This window comes from Nansenia antarctica (assembly GCF_963989245.1).
Source record: "Nansenia antarctica genome assembly, chromosome: 17".
Lineage (NCBI taxonomy): Eukaryota > Metazoa > Chordata > Actinopteri > Argentiniformes > Microstomatidae > Nansenia > Nansenia antarctica.
Window position 1 is genome coordinate 9,587,329 of NC_137687.1, and position 22,691 is coordinate 9,610,019.

General features: G+C 44.4%; 2 protein-coding genes across 2 annotated transcripts; one reads left to right on the plus strand and one right to left on the minus strand.

Annotated features, from left to right (window-relative positions):
* The first annotated feature begins 5,231 nt into the window (after positions 1–5,231).
* On the plus strand, positions 5,232–8,328 carry LOC308172293 (diamine acetyltransferase 1-like). Its single transcript, XM_080547196.1, has 6 exons — positions 5,232–5,443; positions 6,040–6,091; positions 6,211–6,291; positions 6,891–6,992; positions 7,159–7,199; positions 7,695–8,328. The coding sequence occupies exons 1-6, from the start codon at positions 5,378–5,380 to the stop codon at positions 7,869–7,871; spliced, it is 519 nt and encodes a 172-aa protein (XP_080403322.1). The 5' UTR covers positions 5,232–5,377; the 3' UTR covers positions 7,872–8,328.
* Positions 8,329–13,138: 4,810 nt separating this feature from the next.
* On the minus strand, positions 13,139–22,040 carry LOC308172863 (MICOS complex subunit MIC26-like). The gene is made up of 9 exons (XM_080547809.1): positions 21,982–22,040; positions 21,289–21,402; positions 18,900–19,022; positions 18,594–18,626; positions 16,753–16,807; positions 16,432–16,527; positions 16,038–16,129; positions 14,930–15,019; positions 13,139–14,354 (listed from the first exon to the last, which is right to left on the minus strand). The coding sequence occupies exons 1-9, from the start codon at positions 22,000–22,002 to the stop codon at positions 14,310–14,312; spliced, it is 669 nt and encodes a 222-aa protein (XP_080403935.1). The 5' UTR covers positions 22,003–22,040; the 3' UTR covers positions 13,139–14,309.
* Positions 22,041–22,691: the final 651 nt, after the last annotated feature.

Sequence of the window (22,691 nt, forward strand, 5' to 3'; positions counted from 1 at the left end):
CAGAGGAATTCTCAGAATTCAGACATCTGGTTCACAAGTTCTTTTTTGTTTGTTTTTTAAAGCTTTATTTTTTACAAACATGGAGAGAGAGGGGGTCAGTTAGACAGTGGAGACCTTCTTTCATCCTCTCCATAAGCCCTCCCACTGGGATCCCCCAGGGCTCCGTCCTAGGGCCCTTACACTTCTCCCTCTAATACAACAACAACTCTATACTTAACAACAATGAGCTACTCCCTGGGAAAGCCTGCCCTCTTCAAGACTTCACCATGACAGTAGAGAGCTCTATGGTGACCTCCTCCCTGACAGCCAAGAACCTTGGGATGATCCTTGACAACCACTTATCCTGCGCGGCGAACATCACAGCGACAGCACGCTCCTGCAGATCCTTCCTCTAACATCAGAAGATGTTAACTGTCCCGCCAGAGACATCTACTTCCCCTCTACACCCCCTGTACAGTTTCTATAATGTTAATAAAAAGAAAAGTGTCTGAGTGTCTTTTTTATCTTTTGTAGACTGTACATTTATTATGTCTGTATGTCTGTATGTTTGTATGTTCAGGACAGGACCCCAGGAAGACTAGAGGTACATCTGTGTGCTTCTAATGGGGATCCTTAAATCAAATCAAAATCAAATCAAAAGAAAAATCTTCCTTCTTCTAACGTTACAACTGCCAATGGCCCCTGGTCCGAGCATAGATTAAATTTTCCTGCTATCACTGGTGGGTAGATGATTCACTGACTTAGTCAAATGTATTTGTTGTAAGTCGCTATGGATAAAGTGTAATTGTAAAAAATGTAATCAAGTTTGCTAACAGGTGTTTCTTAGCACCCACAAACCTACACTCCAGCCAGGAGGAGATTCCAACACGACAACAACAAAACATACTCAGAATTGACCCTGCAGAGGAATTCTCAGAATTCAGACAAGTTGTTGTTTTTTGTGATCAATTTTTTTATTGATTTTTCTTTAGGGAATGGTACAAGGGAGTGGTAACATGTAAATGAACAAAAGAGAAATAGAATAACAGAAATCCAGTAGAAACCTCCCCCCTCCCCCCCCCCTCTCCCGATCTCCCTTTACCCCAGCAGTCCCCTACCTCCCCCTCCTCCCACACATGTCCCTCCCGCCACAAACCTCCAACCCACCCGCCCAATCACAGCCCCCCGCCCCCCACCCACTCACAGCCCCCCACCTTTCACCCCCCACCCTATCACAGCCCCCCGCCCACCACCCCCCACCCAATCACAGCCCCCCGCCCCCCACCCCCCACCCTACAGGACCCTACAGGTTCACAAGTTGTTGTTGTTTTTATTTTAACAAACATCATGGAGAAAGGGGGGGGTCAGTTAATAATATATAATAATAATAATATATGCCATTTAGCTGACGCTTTTATCCAAAGCGCCTTACCTTGCAGTGAGTGCATACAGTGTATACAGACAGTGGAGATCTTCTTTCAGGGAGAGCGTAGTTGGTTTCACAGTTCTGAGGATCCGTACTGTACACACACACACACACACACACACACACACACACACACACACGCATATGCACACAGGCAGGTGCAAGGATCTTTATCTCTCACTGTAGGTCCTTGTCATCAAACAGATCCTCTAGTTAGATAGTGGGTAGGGACTGGAGAGAGAGAGGGAGAAATTAAGTTGTAATTATATTGTATCATCTTATTCTCGGTTTCTCATTCCGTTATCTCCACCTGTTGTCACCTTTCTAAAATATTCTGGTCACCATTCTCTATGCTTGTGGGATGGGGTAATGATGGCCTAGTATGGGGTAGTAAATGGTAAATTATCTGACTTATATAGCGCCTTATTCTAAAGCACTTTACAATGACCTCTCATTCACCCATTCACACACACATTCACACACCAATGGCGGCAAGCTACCATGCAAGGTGCCGGCCCGCTCACTGGGAGCAATTCGAGGTTAAGTGTCTTACCCAAGGACACTTAGACACGTGGCCACGGCTCGAAACTCCGATCTACCAACTGTGCGATCATTAGACGGCCTAGTGGATAGTGAGTTGGACTGGTGATCAGAAGGTCAAGAGTTTAAGTCCCACCTGGGAATAAGTACTTAGCCCTCAGTTACTCCAGGGAGACTGTCCCTGTAATCTCTAATTGTAAGTCGCTTTCAATAGAAGTGTCTGCTAAATATGTACATAAACCTAAGAATGTACATAAACCTTTTTTATGTTTTGCTGTTCACAGCTTCTTTGGAATTTTAGCCAACATCATAGATACTGTAATGTTTGAAACATGGGCCCCACGGTGGTGTAGCGGTCTAAGCACTGGCCACTAGTGCAAGCTGCCCACCGGGGACTGGGTTCGAATCCCAGCTCGCCAGATCCGGATATGGCTGGGGCACACACGGGGAGCGCATATTGGGCGGCCGCTCCCGAGGGCGGTATAGGAGTATTTCCGGACAAGGATCCGTCGCGCAACACCGCCCCCGTCTGGTGCTGGAGTAAAGGTGCTGGGCTCGAGGAGCCAGTCAGCTAGTCTGCCTGGCGGCCTCCTCTGGGACTGCCGGCCACGGGGTCGTGCGGCGGATCCTTCGCAATAGGCAGGGGATAATTGGATGCTAGGTTGGGTTCAATTGGCTACCAAATTGGGTGAAAAAGGGATAAAATCTGAAAAAAATAATTTAAAAAATAAAATAAAAAGAAACATGCACAACTATTTTTTTAAATAAATTAAATAGAGGTAGTAAATGCGTAGGACAGATTCGAACTTGTGTCGTCCAACTGATGACCTCTCCGCCGCTGATTAGAATCCATTTGCACCAAGCAGTATGGGGCGGCTGTGGCGCAGGAGGTAGAGCCGGCGTCTAATGATCGCAAGGTCGGCAGATCGGCGGTTCGAACCCCGGTTGGCCACATGTCGAGGTGTCCTTGAGCAAGACACTGAACCCCAAATTGCTCCCAATGAGTGGGCCGGTGCCTTGCATGGTAGCTTGCCGTGAATGTGTGTGTGAATGGGTGAACGAGAGGCCATTGTAAAGCACTTTGGAATAAGGCGCTATAAGTGCAGTCCATTTACCAGTATGCATTATTCTAATATAAATGTAATAAATTAGGGCGAGGGGGAGTGTTTCACTAATGAACCGGGAGTTCAGCCGCTGCTCTAAGCAGCAGCACGTCATGGAGGATATCAGCGGGGGGACAGACAATTTCTACCCGGGAATTCGCTCCGCGCTGTGTCGACCGTGATAAGAGCGTCGTATCGACACCATTCAAATGGTTTTGGATTCCCTGTCCTCTCCCCTATCCGGACACGTTTGAATTGTTATCCTAACCCACGGTAAATCACAGTTATTAACCCGCAAAGGGTGCCTCCGGGCACCGTGTTTGTCCGTGAATAACACGGCACACATTGATACTACAGTTCATAAAGCAGACAAGTGAAGGCAGTGGTTTTAAGGGTTAAAAAAACATGACTTTATTATGTGTACATACAGTAGCTTCCTCTCTCTCGTTCTCTTTCTCTCCAAAAAACCACGGTTAATAATATACCACATGCTGAGGAAAAAGTATACGATAGCTTCAAGTTCCTCCATGTTGCTATTGTTGTGGCTGTGTTGTGTCTCGTGAAAATATATGTCACCACCATGGTGCGCTTTTATGACGCGTAACTCCGCCTACTATCTCCTACTCCTCCTACTCGTTCCTGGTCTCTTGTGTATAGTGGAAAACCAGAACTGTTCAAAAGCGTGCCGAAGCGAGCCGATCCGAGCTGAGCCGGGCCGATAGTGGAAAAGCGCCATAAGTCAGTTCACTCTACGGTTGATGATCGTGTTTAATCATCAGTTATTTTTTCACATTATGTGAGCTATTTCAGTTTGATAGAATGGAAAACCTCCACAAACACTTTCTCAGCTGAGGGGTTGTTGTATGAGGGGGTGTAGTACAAAGTACAAAATGGTTTCTTGCAACACAATACTATTTGGTCTATAAACAAGAGATTTGTTTCCTGAATCAGACATTTTCTCAATTGTTGTTATATTGACCCGTTGCGATCACTCTCACTCTCAGTATGGTCAATCGCAATGTAACTAACCACATTGGACGCTAAAATAGTTTACTAATATATGAAAGTCATACAGTGAAATCAACACAATCCCAATATCACAACACATCACACCAACACAACACAAACGATGGCGCAAATAGAATAGAATAGAATAGAATAGACTTTATTGTCGTTGTACAGTTGCCTATACAATGAAATTGTAGTGGTTCTTCTGAAGGTGCAAAAACAGAAAACATATTCACATATTCACAAACATATACACATATAACATATCACAAATATTACACACTAGACAATTAAAAAGCGAAAATGCTATAAAACAAGCTAAGAGACAATGAGGTCCGTGGTGTCAAGTGCAAGACAACAATCTTAAGAAAATAAAAACTGAGAATAAAAAATACATTTCACATGCAAATATCACTGGATGTCTACGTGTGCTCTGAAATTATAATACATGTAAGCAAGCACCGTTACTTTTTTTTAAACACGCTTTGAAGATAGGCTATATACATAATTTGTATTTGTAATTGTAATTTGTAATCAGTGATGGGTCCTTCATTGTGATAATACAATAGTTCTACTCGCATTTAAGTATTAAGTCATATCATAATTTATCATAATAAATATGTATTTCTCTCTCTCGCGCGCGCTTTCATTGGAGCCCCACCTCCAGACATCGTCAGAAGCGTTTATTATAAATAGTGGGCATTATTGACTGAAAAGTAGACCTATATAGATTTTTGTTTCGAGACACAGAATTATTTCAAAGGGGTCTCTGGACTTCTCAGAAATCGGTTACAATAATAACAAAGATCTCGTGACCTGGGAAAACAGCGGGTGCGTTCGTAAATACGCTCTGAATATCTTGACCAGCACTCACGGAATGCCTCTTGTCCAATCAAATGGGACAATTGGTACTTGGTCCCTTTATGACGTTGGACCCAGTGTGCGCTACGGCGCTCTCGGTGCACATTTCACGAACGCAGCCAGAGTTTAACTGGACGTGACGTCGTGACGTCTAGCTCGATCCCACGTTCCGATTGGCTTAGAGACCCCGAGAGTGCCCGATCCCTCGTTCCGATTGGCTTAGAGACCCCGAGAGCGCCGATAAGACTCTACCCACCCCCCCAGGCCGTATAAAAAGACCCGGAGACACAAAGGACGGTTCAGTCCAGCTGATTCAGACCCAGTGAGTGCTTTGCTGCATGTAATTCTCCCGAGGAAGCCAGACTCAAACTCCTAGGGAGCGAATGAAGAAACTTCTCTTGCTTCACTTCACATACAGAGGACTAGTGAGAAAAGGGAAAAAGAAGAGTAAAAGGAGAAAATGGCAAATTTTTACTTACGAAAAGCGGAACCCAAAGACGTGTCTGACATACTGCGACTCATAAAGGTAACGGCGGGTTATTGCTGCAGCTGGAAAAACGGTTGAAACACTGAACAGTTTTGCTTGCTTTTATTTATTTATTTCTTTAGATAACATGTACTCGAACTTTAGAAATGGCCTTGGCTTTAGGTCACCCCCCCCCCTCTCCCCTCCTAACACACAACTTGAACTCTTCCTTTTATTGTTTTGGTGGTCTGGACAGACACTGGCACGGGTTGCCAGACAGGCTTGACAATTTCCGGCCCAACCAGACTAAAAAGCAGCCGAATCCGTGACTAAAAGTAGCCCAATCTGGCAACGCTTGGACACAGGCCACACTGTAACCCGCTGCAGACAGTGCCGGGTCTTGAGGGGTGGCAAGAAATAACTCAACATTTCCTGCTGGATATCCGATATCTCTCTCTCTCTCTTTAGTTTGGCCCTTTTGTTTACGTTGGCGAGCAGCCCGGGTTTGGTGATGCATTCACCGGGTGTCCCCTAGCACTATTTATGAGCACTATTAATCTGATCCACGACCACGAAGCCTAGGATCAGCTTTGTCGAATATAAAACATAACAAAAAAAAAGTGTCTTAATCAAAATGGTCTCTTTTCTTATTTTAGGAACTGGCTAAATATGAAGATATGGAGGAAAAAGTGAGACTGACTGAGAAAGGTGAGTATGTGTGATGAACTGAAAAAAGGTTGCACTAGTAGTTAGTTACTCCACGTAGATGGTCTTGATTGCACACGTTCAATAAACCGTTACGAACCGATGGTGTGAAACGTCAACAGATCTGCTGGAGGACGGGTTCGGTGACCACCCATTTTACCACTGCGTCGTGGCGGAAGTCCCGGGAGAACAGAGCAGCAACGGTAAGCCAGGCTTTACAGGAAACCCTGCTGGTTGAAAGATTCAGAGCTTTGCTTTGCATTACATTCATGTCTGTATAGGCCAAGTCTTGTGGTGAAATCTATCCAAAAAATAAGCCTGGAATTTTCCTTTAGAGACATTGATGGAATACACCCCCCACCCCTCTCTGTAGCTACTTCCCTATGCATGCAACAGTAAGGTTAACACCTTACTAAGTCTGGGGGGGGCGAATGTCCTTGGAACTAGAAGTCCTAGCACATCTTTGTTGCACGAGAAGTACTTTGTTGCTGTCAGTAGCTCATCTTTTCACATTGTTGCATCGTTCACCTTGTATGGAAGGATGGCTAATGTGTGCAGAACGCTACTTCCTGTTTACACGGTTGAGCGAAGTGCCGTGCTGCCCACAAGTAAAGTGTGTGTGTGTGTGTGTACATTTGAGTGGCACACACACATTCACTCACCGACATCCGTTGCGTACCGTTCTGTGGTTTCAGCATTGTACAGCACCAACTACCATCTTTAGACTCTAGATGTTATTGACTGTTATTGAGGCCAGGGAGACATGAGAGCTCTGTTACATTGTGTGTGTGTGTGTGTGTAGATTCCACGGCGATTGGGTTTGCCATGTACTACTTCACCTACGACCCCTGGATCGGCAAGCTGCTCTACCTGGAGGACTTCTTCGTGATGAAAGAATACAGGGGTGAGTAAGAGCCGTCTCTCTCTCTCCTTCCTCCCTCCCTACTCTCCCCTCGTCTTCACCTGACTTGAACTGCTCTCTTACAAGTCTGGTTAAATGATGCGAGTGGCAGTTCTAAATACGATCCTCTTATTAAATAACGCGTCTTGTGTTTCCTCTCTGCACCCAGGGTTTGGCATCGGGTCTGAAATCTTGAAGCTTCTCAGTCACGTAAGTAATAAGTATGAGTTGTTAGATTGTGACTGGCGGTACAGCGTTCTCCTGTTACATCAGAACCTGGGCCTCCTGAGTACTTTGGGAAATGGGTCAAGTGTGTGAATGGAAACTTGGTTTAGATGTCAAGAGCTTTGTGTGTGTGTGTGTCAGGAGAAACCCCCCTCCCTAAATCGCTGTCAGGTGTGTGTGTGTGTGTTCACTGCTTCTGTCCTCTTTCTCCCCCCTCTGTTCTTCCTCCTTGCTCTCTCTCTCCCCTTCTCGGTTTCCTCCTTCCCACTGCTCCCCCGTCCCTCCCTCCCTCCCACTCTTTGTCTCCTACTCTGTGCTCAATCCTAATCACTTCCCTCTTGTACCTCCTCTGCATTCTCTCTCTCTCTGTCTCCCTCTCTCTCTTTCGCTCTCTGTCTTTCTCTCTCTCCCTCTCTCTTTCTGTCTCCCTCTCTTTCTGTCTCCCTCTCTCTGTCTCTCTCTCCCTCTCTCTCCGTACAGACGGCGGTGAAGACCCGCTGCAGCAGCATGCACTTCATCGTTGCCGAGGGCAACAAGGCGTCTATAGATTTCTATAAGCGCCGCGGGGCGGCCGACCTCTCTCTGGAGGAGGGCTGGAGACTCTTCAGGATCGACAAGGAGTTCCTCCTCAAGATGTCCTCCGCCCCAGAGGAGTGAGCTGGCCCCGGAGTTACAGCCACCAGGAGAGAGGGAGGGGCTTGGAGGGGCGGGGTCAGAGCTAGAAACATAAGCCAGTAAACAGAGTCCAAAAGACGTCCTCAGGGAAGCCGAAATGTGGGTTCAGATGACATCTTCAGGACTACAGAATCGTCTTAAGACGTCCTAAAGACATCATCTGGACGTCCTAGAAAGACGTCATCTGAACCCACATTCCGGCTTCCCTGAGGATGTACTTTGGACTCTTTGTTTACTGGAACGGTAGTTAAGAGAGTTTGGCCACTGCAGTTTTATCGAACATGTTGGGCAGTGTTGAACCACTCAAATTCAGAAGGATTTTTTCAAAAGAAGCTTAGTAAATGAGCTTACTGGCTAGACTGACTGGCTGGGATTGGAACCAACAACATGGTGTCTGGCTGTGAGATGGCCAAACTCTCTTTCTGTACATGTCTCTGGTGTGACCAGGAGGGGGGGGGGGGGGGACATGTTTGCATCTCCACTAGCCTCTCAGCTCAGAAGGGGGGGAGGGGGGAGGGTCAGGATTATTATATCATCCTTGAAAATGGGCATTAGTTATACTAATCGTGTGATTTTTCTTTTAGTCTAGTATTTGCACTTAATTCAGGAGTCCGCAAAAACAAAATTTTAAATGTTTCTTTTTCTATCACATTATTTTATCGAAAGTTACACTTGTGATTCTTTTTTTTTTTTACAATCTCTACTAACCTGGTTTTTCCTATTATTCTTATTGACCAATGTAGGTAAAATAACCTATAATACACTGTCACGGTGTACGTAGTCTGATTTTTATTTGAATTTGTTTGTTATTATGGGATTATTAAATGGTAAAAAGCACAGTTATGTGTTGGTTTATTTAAATGGGCTGACTTGTACAGCGCCTTACAATGCCTTACAAAGCGCTTTACAATGGCCTCTCATTCACACACACACACATTCACACACCAAGCAAGCTGCCATGCAAGGCACCGGGGTTTGGGGTTAAGTGTCTTGCCTGAGAACACATCGACAGGTGACCAGCCGGGGCTCGAACCGCGGATCTACCAACCGTGCGATCATTAGACGCCGACTCTACCTCCTGAGACACAGCCGCCCCTGTTTATTTTAACCAACATAGGTGACTTTCCTAGAGGAATTGTGGTAATGGTTCTGACCTCCTCCAGGGTGGGTTATGCCAGGTTAAAGGGCGGGGGGGGGGGGATGATGATGTTTGGCCTTCTTTCTAACAACATAACAACATGAATCACTCTTATTTCCCCCAAGTCCCTTGTTCTCTAGGGAGCGGTTTCAGGGCAGTGATGTCATCAAAAACACCATAAACACTGCCTTGTCCTCCCATCCCTCCTCCCCCTCTCCCTCCATCTCTGAGAGGAGGATGTGTGTTCTGTTCTCCATAATAGGGTTCATTTGAGAGGAGTACAACACTGCTAAATATACTGCACTGACCTTGGAAAACCACCAAAATCTTTCACAAATGATAGTACATTCTTTCTCACACACACACACACCGCATAGAGAAACCAAACAGTTGGATACACATACATCGAATAATCGGCCCGAGCTGCGCCCACGGACGAGTAATATCTTAGGTTTTATTGCACGCTTGCCGCCTAAACAACACTGGCCAACACAGTGGCTGCTTTAGTCTCTGACAGAACAGTCTCTTGTGCTCGACGAATACCGTTTGTAGCCATTCGTGCCCTTGAAATGTGTTTTTTTTTTCTTTCTTTTTCCCCTTGAGGGACGAGCACTTTCAAGTTCAGGAATGTCACAAAAGGAGTCCTGTTCATCAGAGTGAGGACAGGGAGAGAGAGAGAGAGAGAGAGAGAGCTGACCTTATCTAGAGAAACAATAATACTTCCACCCCAGACGACCATGTGCTTGGGTTGACCTCAGGACTAGACTTGTTTATGTCCACAGTTGTAAAACTCACCCGGTTACCGATTAACCATTGGCTGGCGTGTCGTAGGGAAGACCTGAGATGGGACAGTTTGTCTGTGTTCATCTCTGGGGAGTTTCTGTGCTTCAGTTAAACCATGTATCTGAGAATCGGTCATCACATATTGTTGCATTTTGTATGTCGCAGAACAGCAGGACACATTTCCCTCAGGGACATGAAAAGTGACACCCACACACACTATTATGTAAAACACATAATGGAAACATCCACCCCCACACACACCATTATCATTATAACAGGTCTTGTACATGTCCTATGTTTTAATTATGTTATTGTTGTTTTTTATCATGACTGTGTGTATTATTTTATCCATGTTCTGTAAAGCACTTTGTAACTGTGTTTTGAAACTGCGATACAAATGAGGTTTGACCGCCCCCCCCCACCTCCTCTCCTCTCCCAGCAGTCAGGGTCAACTCAACTCCCACATCCCCTCCGAACTCTCTCACCTCTGCTGCAGAAGGAAACAGTCCTGTCTGTCTGTCTGTCTGTCTGTCCCTCCTGGTTGTAGGGGGTGTTGGTAGGGTTATCTGTCCATACTACTCCATCTTTGAGAGGGATAGAAAACCTTTACCCATGGTAAATAATGGTAAATGGACTGCACTTATATAGCGCCTTATTCCAAAGCGCTTTACAACGGCCTCTCATTCACCCATTCACACACACATTCACACACCAATGGCGGCTAGCTACCATGCAAGGCGCCGGCCCGCTCACTGGGAGCAATTTGGGGTTAAGTGTCTTGCTCAAGGACACTTCGACATGTGGCTAGCCAGGGCTCGAACCACCGATCTGCCGCCCCATGGGTCCTCCTGGTTGACATCACTGATAATAATGATGACAACATTAACTGGACAAAAATCAGACTCTCCTATAAAACTCAGGCCATAGCCCATGGAGCCTCCACACCCGTGTCTCTGTGAAGCCAGAATCGTTGTGATGTCATGTGACACGTTCTAATGTTTTGGTCCTCATGTCGGGATCTGATGTAATCAGATCCCGATTACATGTAATGACACGTCGCTCGTCAGCTAACACAGCTTGTTTTGTGAGCCTGCTAACAGTGTAAAGTAGTGTTCTAGGTAACAGTGGGGATTACTCATCCAATCCATTGCGTTGCAGTATTTTGGCTTGACTAGCGAGTTTGTGTTGTGATTCTCAACAACGTTGAAACGTAGTTCCGTGTTTCAAAAGAAAAGTCTGAACATTCTGATCGGTTGCAGATATGAGGACCAAATGATCAGACTGTCACATATCACCTTTTAAAAACCAACGTTTCACCTCCTCCTTTGGTAGAAGTCCCATAAAGTGGGATTCTTCTAGCGAAACCTACATCATACACTGGAAAAGCAAGTCATGTCATTTGAGACATTTCTTGAGAAGCATTTTCCACCCGGCTTAAAGGGCTCTGAGCAAACCACAAGTGTCTGAGTGAAATGCAGTATCACTTACACAGCAGCGGCTGGATTATGACGATAAGGATTTCTTTGTTCAGTTGGAGACCTTGATTAAACATTCCTCTCACCAAACTGTCCATTTCACCCCGAGGTTGAGTGTGATACAGTAAGTAGGTCAAATTGCATGCAATGTCTATTACAGTTTTAGGATAATAAAAATGTTACTTAGCATAAACACTTTGTAATCCACAATGTTTTGTTTGTGGTTACAGAGAATATACATGCTTACTATAAATATTAATTAATTAAATTAATCTAAAATATTCAAAACCAAGCCGGTAATTTAATTAAACAACATAAATGGCATTACTGATTGAATGAGAGTTGACATGTATGGAAAATAGATTAATTGTCAGAAATAGCTATATGCTATAAGGAAATTAATTCAGTTTTGTTTGTCACCACTTTCAATAGCTTGTTGGGTTTCACGTGGAGAGTTGTGTGAACTGTTTTGCAAAAAAGGTGCGTAACATTTGCATTTGGTGTGAATTTGCATTTGGTTTTTCAAAACAGTTTTTCCCCTCCTGTCCAGTTGGATTAAGGCTATAATACCCTTTATGTTCTTGATACAATTGTACAAGTGCTTCATAAGTCTCCTCAAAATAGTCACACCTACAGTTTACCCCCCAAATATACGTATATATATTTTGCCTCAATGACCATCAAGTCACACACCTATAATTATTTATTTTTTAAACTTATTTATTAATTTTTTATTCCACATGGAGCACATTTGTTAATGTACTAGTTTGCCTCACAAAACACAATTTGAAGAGAAAAAAAACCAAACATACATCTGAGTCTGTGAGGGAGAAAGAGTGCCTACATTTCTGGTAGGAAATCTGTGTGTGTGTGTGTGTGTGTCTTTGTGTGAGGGAAACAGAGAGTCTACATCTCACGTAGGAGGATATCTGTGTGTTTGTGTCTGTGTGTGTGAGGGATACATCTGTGTGTTTGTGTCTGTGTGTGTGTGAGGGAGAAGCAGGGAGACATTTCCCAGAGGAGTACATCTGTGTGTGTGCACGTCTACATGCACGCACAGTACACGTGTCTGTATGTGTGTGTGAGGGAGAAAGAGAGGATCCACATTTCCTGTGGACGTAGATCTGTGTGTGTGTGTGTGTGTGTGTGTGTGTGTGTGTGTAAGTGACAGAGTGAACCACAGAGACATCTATTTTGTGCAAGAACACAAGCCCTATTGAACTTAGCTACAGGGTCAAATTGACCTACAACATCCCCTATGTACAGTACCCTAATTCTAGAGGAAATTAAAGTTAAATAGCATTTTAGTAATGTGAAACTTTAACAGGAGAGGTTAAAAAAGTATATTTCCAGCCTGCTCAAAAAGCACTGTGAGACAACCCCACTTTCAAAATGACATGTTTCTGAGTGAAACATGACACGCAGCAGACAGTGTCTGGCAGTAGTGTATTATGACAGATCAAGCTGTCTGTCTGCTCCAGACCTTGACTAAACATCCCCTCGCTAAGGCGTTTTCACACACGGGCAGTTTCACCCTGAAGTGCCAGTGTGAAAACGCCTTAAGAGTTGACTGTTCCTGAGTCTTTGAGATAAGTGGGCGAGGTGAAGTCGTCATGTTTACTGGTCATTTAGCCTGGGACTCTTATCTTTGCTCCTTATAAAAAACCATTCTCCCATAATATTGACATAAATCATGGCATTAATGGCTTATTGAAGAGCTATTATACAACGGATAGATCCGGTCCATTGTTTCTGATCATTATTCAAACTCAGGGTATGAGGTAAAAAAAAGTAGCTTACTCACATTTCTCTACGTTTATGAATCATCCTCTTAACATCAAATTGTGGTTAATAATAATCTTTATTAGGACCATATATTCATAAACAGTGGGGGTATTCTGGGCATTTTCATTGATAAATCAACAGAAAATAAATAAATTAATATATAAAAATATTAAATCACTCTAAACAAAAAAACATCACAACGTTTAAGTCTCGCGTAAACCATAAATAAATTAAATCATGATAATGTAACTTAGTGCACTTTGTTTGCGAATGACAGGACAAGGAAATGTCTTTGGAAATACATGAATATAGTCAAAAACAACAACTTAAAAAGAAGATTTTGGTTCGACGTAAACACAGAGGGAGAGGCAGAGGTCAGTTGACAGTTGACTGTGTCCGTTGGCATGGTTACGGGAGTATCATGTTACACAGAGGAGAAACTGGTCGAGGCAGGGCTCTCATTGGTTGGACGACCTAGGTGGGGGGGTTTCTGGGTAAAGGTGCCACTGGCAGTAGCTTTGTTAAAGGTAGGTTAACACTAGAACAGCCATGGGTGGGGGTCATTTGACCCTGTGAGTAGAAAAATTGTTTATTTCTTTGCACTCGATCAAATTTCAGGACCCTCCTTTCATAACTTTTCCTAGATATTTGCGTTCTACCACCCAATATCCTTACATTTTCAGGATAAGCTAGTATAAAGCTATTTATATGCAGTTTTTCTGTGTAGGAGGCAGGCTAATTTACAAGACGTGCCAACTAGTGGTCGTTGTGTGTAAATAGCAACGTAGAATTGTAAAGTGGCGGCTCTTATAGTAGGTAAAAAGGCACGGCTGTTCTAGTGTTAAGGGTGCGTTATTCTATAAACACGTACTCCCAGAGTCATCAAGGATATATAAGAGTTTGTCAAACTAGTAACCAGTAACTCCACTAGTAAATGTAAAACATTTTTAAAATAAAAACTCTTCCTATCCATGGCTCTGGTTGTACTGTTCAGGTGTAACAGGGTTTGTGTTCAGGAGGGTGAAGATATGTAGATAGAAACGTCATGAATAGAGCTGATATGATTCCTTAGTCTATATCTGTCAGAGCCATGTCTGTTCTGTACAATACACTTCTATACAACGCACACCTGTAGGGTGTATGTGTGTGTGTGTGGATATGTATGTGTGTGTGTGTGTGTGTGTGTGTGTATACGTGTGTGTGTGTGTGTGTGTGTGTGTGTGTGTGTGTGCTGGCCTCTCAGCTGTCTGCGCTGCTGCCCTCTATCTTCTCCTTCTTCTCAGCCTGCAGGACAGATAAAGCGTTAAAGGTTAAACCCTATTCGGTTGTTAAGTCTGACGTCAATCGTGACGTTTAGCAATTTCCGGGTCCAAACCAGAAATTCCCTGCACCATAGTACCAGTGTACTACAATATTTCTTTCTATTGTAAAATATAGATAGATAAATGTGGTAACCGTTGTATAAAAGCGTTATGGAAGGAGAAGCCGTGGTATATCATGGATATCGGTACAGCTCTCGTTCCATAACACTTAATTGTCAGTGATTTCTGAGAGCCTAAAAGACTTTCTACACAGAATCCAGACACTTTTCAACGTTTGTTTTAGTCTTAATAATAATAATAATATTATTATTTGTATAGCGCTTTTCCTGCAAATGTTGACTTGAACATATGTGCTGAGGTTGCATCCCTAATGTAAACTGGCAGTGCATTCCAATCTGGGTGCCTAAAATGAGAATGCAGCCTCACCAAATGTCTTCTTTTGTACATAGAGAAAACCAGCGTCAGAAGACCTGAGAGCTTCTATTGGGCTGATATGCTAGCAGAAGACCTTGCGGCTATGACCTCTGATGACCTCACCTTCTTTTTACCAAACGGCAGATCCTTCAGCAGCGTATCCATGGCAACACGACCCTGCTGACCCCAGGAGTACACAGAGTCTCTGCTCACCTGAGGGGACCGGAGAGGACCACACTGAATGTCACTGATACACACGCACACACACACACACGCGCGCACACACACACACACACCAAGCACAGTCTCACACACGCACACACACACACTCTCTCTCTCTCTAAAGAGGGCGCAGAGATAATCTCCATGGAAACAGAGAGAGCAGGAGATGAGCGCGTGTCCCTAATGTGAGATCATCTGACCGTAGTTAAACACAATAACACCACCTGACACATTTTGCTCACCGATAAACACTTTCACCTCCACTAAACCACCATCACACCATCAGATCACTCCCTAGCTACCTGCCTGGATCTCTCCTGGGCAGCCAGCAGGCCACAGCAGGTCACATGTTTCCACCCTCCAGCCGCTGTGCAACTGTCATCACTTCTACATCCTCCAGGTTCTATATTCATCCCGCTGTTTTCATATCTGCATCCTGCTTTCCTGTCTGATCTCTGCACTCTCTCTGGGTCTTTCTCCTTCTATTTGTATCTCTCTCTCTCTCTCTCTCTGGGTGTGTCTGGTCTGTCCTCCCCCCCTTTCTCTCTCTATCTATCTCTCTCTCTCTACCCCTCTCTCCCTCCCTCCCTCCGCTCAAACACCTGTGAAAACACGGTCCTAAAATACATCCCGCTCCGTCCCGCCCCTGTCTGTCTGTCCACGAGGACGTCCCACAGGGACACCAGGGGGTAAGAGGGCAGAGCGTGTCCCCAGCCCCCACCCTCTGATACACACACACACTTCACAGCCAGCACTTCCCACAGGAAACCACAACCCTTCCCGAGAGGAAGAGGGGAAGAGAGAGAACCCACGCATGCAACACAAACACATACGCACACGCCACATTCCACTGGAACAGACAGACAGACAGACAGAAACACACACAGATAGACAGACAGACAGAAACAAACACAGACAGAAACAAACACACACACACACACAGTCACACAGACACACACACACACACACAGACACACAGACACACAGACACACACAGACACACACACACCTTAGCGTAGGTGGCAGCTTGTTGGGGGTAGAACAGGGAGGCGCTCAGAGCCATCAACCCCACAGGAAACACCAACCTCTTCACCCTGGAGCCTGATGGACAGACAGAGAGACAGAGAGACAGAGAGGAGAGAGACAGAGAGGAGACAGAGAGGAGAGAGAGAGACAGAGAGGGAGAGAGAAAGGTTACTTAGTCTGTGTAAGGTCAGCGGAAGCCGATATCAGAGGCCTGTGTCTTGCCCAAGGACAACTCGACAATGTGGCCAGCCGGGGTTCGAACCGCCGATCTGCTGACCTTGCAATCATTAGACGCCGGCTCTACCTCCTGAGCCACAGCCACCCCTGTGTGCGTGTGTGTGTGAGTGTGAGTGTGTGCGTGTGTGTGTGTGTATTACCTTTGGCCAGGTAGAGTCCCAGAATGCCAGAGAACCCCACGACCCCGACACTGGGGTACAGGTCAGCAGGAGGGTCATTCAGAAACTCATACGTCTCTAACACAGAGAGAGAGAGAGAGAGAGAGAGAGAGAGAGAGAGAGAGAGAGAGAGAGAGAGAGAGAGAGAGAGAGAGAGAGAGAGAGAGAGAGAGACAATCAGCGTGTTTAGGTTTAAATCGTAGAACACATAATGTGTATCATCATCTAGATACAGGAGCTGCACGTATGAATCAATGTAGCCTCTGTGTGTGTGTATGTGTGTGTGTGTGTGTCCTCGGTCACCGGTCACTGTTCTGACAGAGCTGGTCACAGTGGGCTCCACCCTCCTGTAGGCCTCCTGGGGTTCACACAGAGAGACAGAGAGAGAGACAGAGAGTCAGTGAAGACAGCGACTAGGGTGGGCGGCAGGGTCGTTTTAGGACCGCATAGAAGACTATGTCTCAAAAAAGTCCCCTTTTTCTCATCTCTTCATCTGCACTGATCTGAGAACATAGGACAGGTGGAAGGAAACATAGCCGAATAACTTGGTTTAACCTACCCTAGCTCTGTCAGATCAGTGCAGAGGAAAAGAGAGCTGAGATGAGAGGCACCCTAAAGCAGTGGTTGTCAAACCTCTCCTCAGGGACCCCCAGCCGCTCCACATATCTGATCTGGTCCACCACCAGCACACCTGATTCAACTAATCAACTACACATCATTAATGGCTTCGTACTTGATTAGTTGAATCAGGTGTGCTGGTGGTGGAACAGATCAGATATGTGCAGCGGCTGGGGGTCCCCGAGGAGAGGCTGGGGGTCCCCGAGGAGAGGCTGGGGGTCCCCGAGGAGAGGTTTGACAACCACTGTCCTAAAGAACAGGTGTCAGGTCACAGAGTGCAGGAGGGGGGCTGGCTGGTGTGTTTGGTGTTTACGCTTTGGAACTAACAGGGCAGAACAGATACACGCTGCTGAACTGAACACGTGTGTGCGTGTGTGCGTGTGTGTGTGTGTGTGTGTGTTTGAGGTGTAAACTTGCTATGTGTCATGAACTTGCTTGTTCCAGGAGAATGTTCCATTGAGGTCAGTCATGGCATGCTAACAGGGCAGACAGTTTACTGTCTGGTCTAGCAGCCAAGGCGTCTGGTGGATTCAAACCAACATTAACGCAAAGATCCCAAAAGAACAACATTGGCAGGACTCGCCCTGTCAAAATACCACTAAATATTTCCCCCTGCATGTTTTCTATCTCGTGCTGTCGCGCGTAGTTGAATTTAACTGTTAGGCTTTATTTTAGATTGTAAGAAGAGGTGTCGTAACTAAGCAACACTCGGGGGTTTGTTTGAAGGTTGGGAGAAGCCTGAGTGAGATCGGCAGCTACAGTCATCTGGAGCAGGACGTCGTCACACATGTTGAATCAAGGGTAACCATAGTAACCATAATTGCAGATCGCACCGGATTCATTCAGTTCATTTGTTCAAGCCTCATAGCATAATTGCTATGTCATGCTCCACTTGTGGTCAGCCGAGCCATCTTTGTATGTAGTGTCAAACATGCCTATGTCAAAGAGATGACTTGGGCAGATAGTGATTTTGGAATGTAACAAGCATTCCGATCATCAGCATTATGCTGATAATAGTAGTAGTAGTGCAATAATGCACAGTGAATCAGCAGTGTTAGGAGAGTAGTTAGGCAGATATCTCCATTGGGCCAAAATATGACTTAGTCAATTATGCTACGAGGCTAACGATATGAAGCATAGTATTCACAACCCATTGTTGGCTACCTGCCAAAGTGGCGGGGAGGATTTACAGATTTACCCACGGATGACAATCTACCTGCATTTGGCAGGTGTTGTTTTTTTCTGTCGTGCATGCTGACATTTCTATCATGTTCTTATTTCACTATTTGCACTTCTGGTTAGATGCTAAACTGCAGTTTGTTGTTGTTGGTACTTGTACTACAGCAATGACAATAAAGTAGAATCTAATCTAATATAATTTGGTAGGTTATGGGGTGCTGGTGACTTATTGGACCTGTAATAAGTGCACTTTGAGCTGCAACATTTACATGAAAAGCACTATACAAATAAAGTTATTATTATTATTATTATTAATAATAATAAAGATTGACGGCCTGTTGTCCTACCTCTGCTTTCTCCATGGCAGATACACCTTTTTGCTGCAAATAAAAACAAACAAAATGTCAAATGTTATGCGCCAGAATTCCTTCATGTGTCCTCATTTTGATAAATCCTGCAAGATTTATACAAAAATCCAGCCTCATGAGATCAAAATAAGCCTGGATTTTCCTTTAGTGGCGTTGATGGAATACCCACTAGGCTCATCATTGGGTAAAACATCCCTTGTATGCATGCACTCAGTCACATGGAGTCAAGAACTCCAAAACACACGTGGTGTTTCTGTGTCTAGGTGAGTAGCCGGCCTGCAGTACCTGACACTGAGTGGTGTAAGGCTCCGCCCATTTCCTCAGTGACGCTACGCTCTCCTCCACTGGCCCCGCCTCCGGCTCCACGTACCTGAGCTGGTGTTCTGGGGTAGTGTAGAGAGACGGCAGCTGCAATCAAACACACACACACACACACACACACACACACACGCGCACACACACGCATAAGCAAGTGTCCAGGGGACGATTCCTAGAAGCGCGATTAACTCTGATCCAGGTTTAAATCAGATCCGGGCGCTAATTTCAGCTTGCGTTCGGTTCCATCAATGTGGCTCAAATAATTTGCTGTTAGGTTGCTATGCAACCAATCCTTCTGAGCAAACCTGGTCGCGAGCAGGTTTACAGGCTGGTTCAGGTAATGCGTGCATCAAAAATGTCTCACAGGCGGAAACTACATCCTGAACGACAGTTCCGTCAAGTGTCTTTAAGGAAATATTAGTTCCCACTTTTTACGAGATAGATAGATAGTTTGACTGTGTGATAGATAGATCATTTGATATTTTGAAAGTGTGATCGATCTAGGGTGGAGTCTGTTAAGATGAACATCCTACCAAGGTTACTGTATTTATTCCAGACTCTTCCAGTGGAGATACCTGCTAAGCAATTTATAGAATGGGACAAATTAATATCTAGATATTTATGGCAAGGGAAAAAACCCAGAATCAGATACAAAACTCTACAGTTAAGAAAAGAAAACGGGGGATTTGGCCTTCCTTGTTTACGAGAATACTATTGCGCAGCTCAATTAAGGCCTGTAGTGTGTTGGTGTACTCCATCATACTCTGCAAGATGGAAGGAAATTGAGAGTGCAATGACAGAAGGGGTTCAAATAGCAGCGATAGTTGCAGATAGTGAATTAATAAACAACATGACAAATAAAAATAATCCCTGGATTAACGTGGCTTTGAAGATTTGGCAGGAGACAGTAAAACTGTGTGGTATAAAGGACTCACTTAAAATGCTAAGATGGTGTGCATATGACACAGACTTCCCTCCAAACAAAACAGATGCTAGATTTAAAGTCTGGGTTGGAAAAGGCCTTTCGAACTATTTAACTTTTGTCCACAAGGGGGCATTCCATAGCTTTGAATCGCTACAGAGAAAACATGGTTTGGAACAAAATGATTTCTATAGGTATCTCCAGGTCCGACACCATTTCAATCAGAATTTAGGGGGAGTATCAGAAGAGGGGGTAACAGGAATTATGGAAGTATTTACATCAGCAAGCAAATCATTGATATGCAACAAGGTGGTATCTAGACTATACAATGGCTTCCGCCAGATCAATCTCAAAACAGTCAATACAATATATATTAAAGAGAAATGGGAGAAAGAGGGTAATTTTACTATTTCTGGGGAGGATTGGGACAGATTATGTAAACTACAATGGGAAACGACATGCTCAAATACGTGGCGAGAATTTAGTTGGAAAAACCTTACAAGGTTTTTTATCACCCCCCTACAAAAACGACATCAGGGGACGGGTGTAGCGTGTTGGAGATCCTGTGGACTGAATGAAGCCAATCACTACCATGTATTCTGGGAATGCCCAAATCTAGTCCCATTTTGGCGGGAGATACACAATAATCTGGAAGCTATTTTTGAAATTAACATCCCCTTCAAATGTGACACCTTATACCTGGGAAACATCTCATTCGAAAATTGGGACAATAACGACAGAAAATTGATATTGATACTTCTGGTAGCAAGTAAAAAGGCTATCACAAGAAAATGGTTAAAGCCAGACGTACCCACAGTGGATGAATGGATAGATATAATTCATGATATATATGTAATGGAAAAGATGTCATACTCCCTTAGAATTCAGGTAGAAAAATTCTATCGGATCTGGACGAAATGGACTGGATATGTTAAACCTGTAAGGTCAGATTTCTGTTGAATTGTTAAAAGAACATGAGAGGGTGATGTAATTGTGTTTATTTTCTTGAATCATTTCCTATTCTAATCTATCATATGTAAGATGAAAGCTCCCAAAGTTCATTCGCTATTGTTTTTCTTTTTTTCTTTGTTTGTTTTTGTTTTCGTTTTGTCTTGTCTTTACTTTACTTAATATAAAAAAAGAAAAAAAGACTTTGGTCATAGGAACTGAGTTGATTGTGATATGTTGAATGTAATGACGATTGTTGTAACCAATGACCATTGACAATAAAAAGAAAATTTCAAAAAAAAAGAAAGTGTGATCGATGATAGATAGATAGTTTGATTGTCGCCGATATACTAATCAACATACGTGGAATACCCCCCCAGGTTCTCTTGAACGAACCCTTGGCTGCAGTGAAAATAAACACACATCTCAGTCGCATACAGACAGACAGACATGCATACAGACAGACATACATACAGACAGACATACCTCCTCGATGCTCAGCGCGGCGCTGACGCTCTTCTTCTTGAGCTCACTGGCCGCGAACACCGTCCCGGTCATCAGCCCCAGCAGCCCGGGAACAACGACGACCGGCAGCGACACCTGGTGGCCAACACGTGGTACAGATAATGCATTGATTGTGGGACTGTCTGGCAGTGATGGGTTGATGCAGCACACAGGTCATATATTTGTTGCTGCAACGTGAATGGTGAATGCGTAGCTTAATAACCAGAATGGTAAGTCTATGGTTGACTTCTGACTTTCTCAGAAGGCCCTGGCTGCTTCTTAACAAGACAGACAGACAGAGACAAGCAGTTACATTGAAACGTGATGGAACTGAAGGCCCAGGCTCTGCACTAAGAAGTCACTAACACATGCTAAATGTGCAGCTTTAGAATACACACAACACAAGCCAAGCACCGTTATTGTTGAACGATTAAAACACAGGTACACACTACACACGTCCCTATTCAGCTACATTCATGTGGACAGCGGGTAGCTAACATCATCATAGCTAAGCTAGCAGCCACACAAGCACATCCGTGTTATTCAAGGTTGTAATTCACGGTCAGTGTCTAACGTCGAATTGTCACTTTGTCTTATATCGTTAGCTCACTCCATAGAGTCTGTCAGTGAAACCTACATTTTTTAACAAAACAGAGAAAAGTGGAGATTCGTTACCAGTTTCCGAACGTTTGACATTGTTGCTCTCTTCCTGAATGACTTTTTCTGCGTGTACGGCAAGTCGGACAGGACAAAAAGGATCGGACTCCGCGGTTGTAAACGCTCGCTACACACACACACACAGACAGACTCTCACACTCTCACACACACACACATACTCTCTCTCACACACACACACACACACACACAGAGAGAGAGAGACAGATACTCTCTCTCTCTCACACACACACACACACACACACACACACAGAGACAGATACTCTCTCTCTCTCTCTCTCTCACACACACACACACACACACACACACACACACACACACAGATACTCTCTCTCTCTCTCTCTCTCTCTCTCACACACACACACACACACACACACACACACACACACACACACACACACACAGACAGATACTCTCTCTCACACTCTCTCTCTCTCTCTCACACACACACACACACACACACACACACACACACACAGATACTCTCTCTCTCTCTCTCTCTCTCACACACACACACACACACACACACACACAACTACACACACACAGGATTCACAAATGCACTAACACAGAGTAGATAGCTGAACAGTATGAACATTTATTTCTGGAAAGAAATTACAAAGTGTTCCAAATAGCGTGACTACTCAGATTATAGTAAATACATTAGTTATCTGACTTTTCTTCTTTTTCAAATACAGGGTAATATGCTT

Coding starts and splice junctions, on each gene's coding strand:
- LOC308172293 (XM_080547196.1), top strand. CDS start 5,378: ATGGCAAATTTTTACTTACGAAAAGCGGAACCCAAAGACGTGTCTGAC. Junction 6,292..6,890: donor GGGAGAACAGAGCAGCAACG/GTAAGCCAGGCT, acceptor GTGTGTGTGTAG/ATTCCACGGCGATTGGGTTT. Junction 7,200..7,694: donor TCTTGAAGCTTCTCAGTCAC/GTAAGTAATAAG, acceptor CTCTCCGTACAG/ACGGCGGTGAAGACCCGCTG.
- LOC308172863 (XM_080547809.1), bottom strand. CDS start 22,002: ATGTCAAACGTTCGGAAACTG. Junction 19,023..21,288: donor CCGCGCTGAGCATCGAGGAG/GTATGTCTGTCT, acceptor GTTTGATTGCAG/CTGCCGTCTCTCTACACTAC. Junction 16,130..16,431: donor GGGACTCTACCTGGCCAAAG/GTAATACACACA, acceptor TCTGTCCATCAG/GCTCCAGGGTGAAGAGGTTG.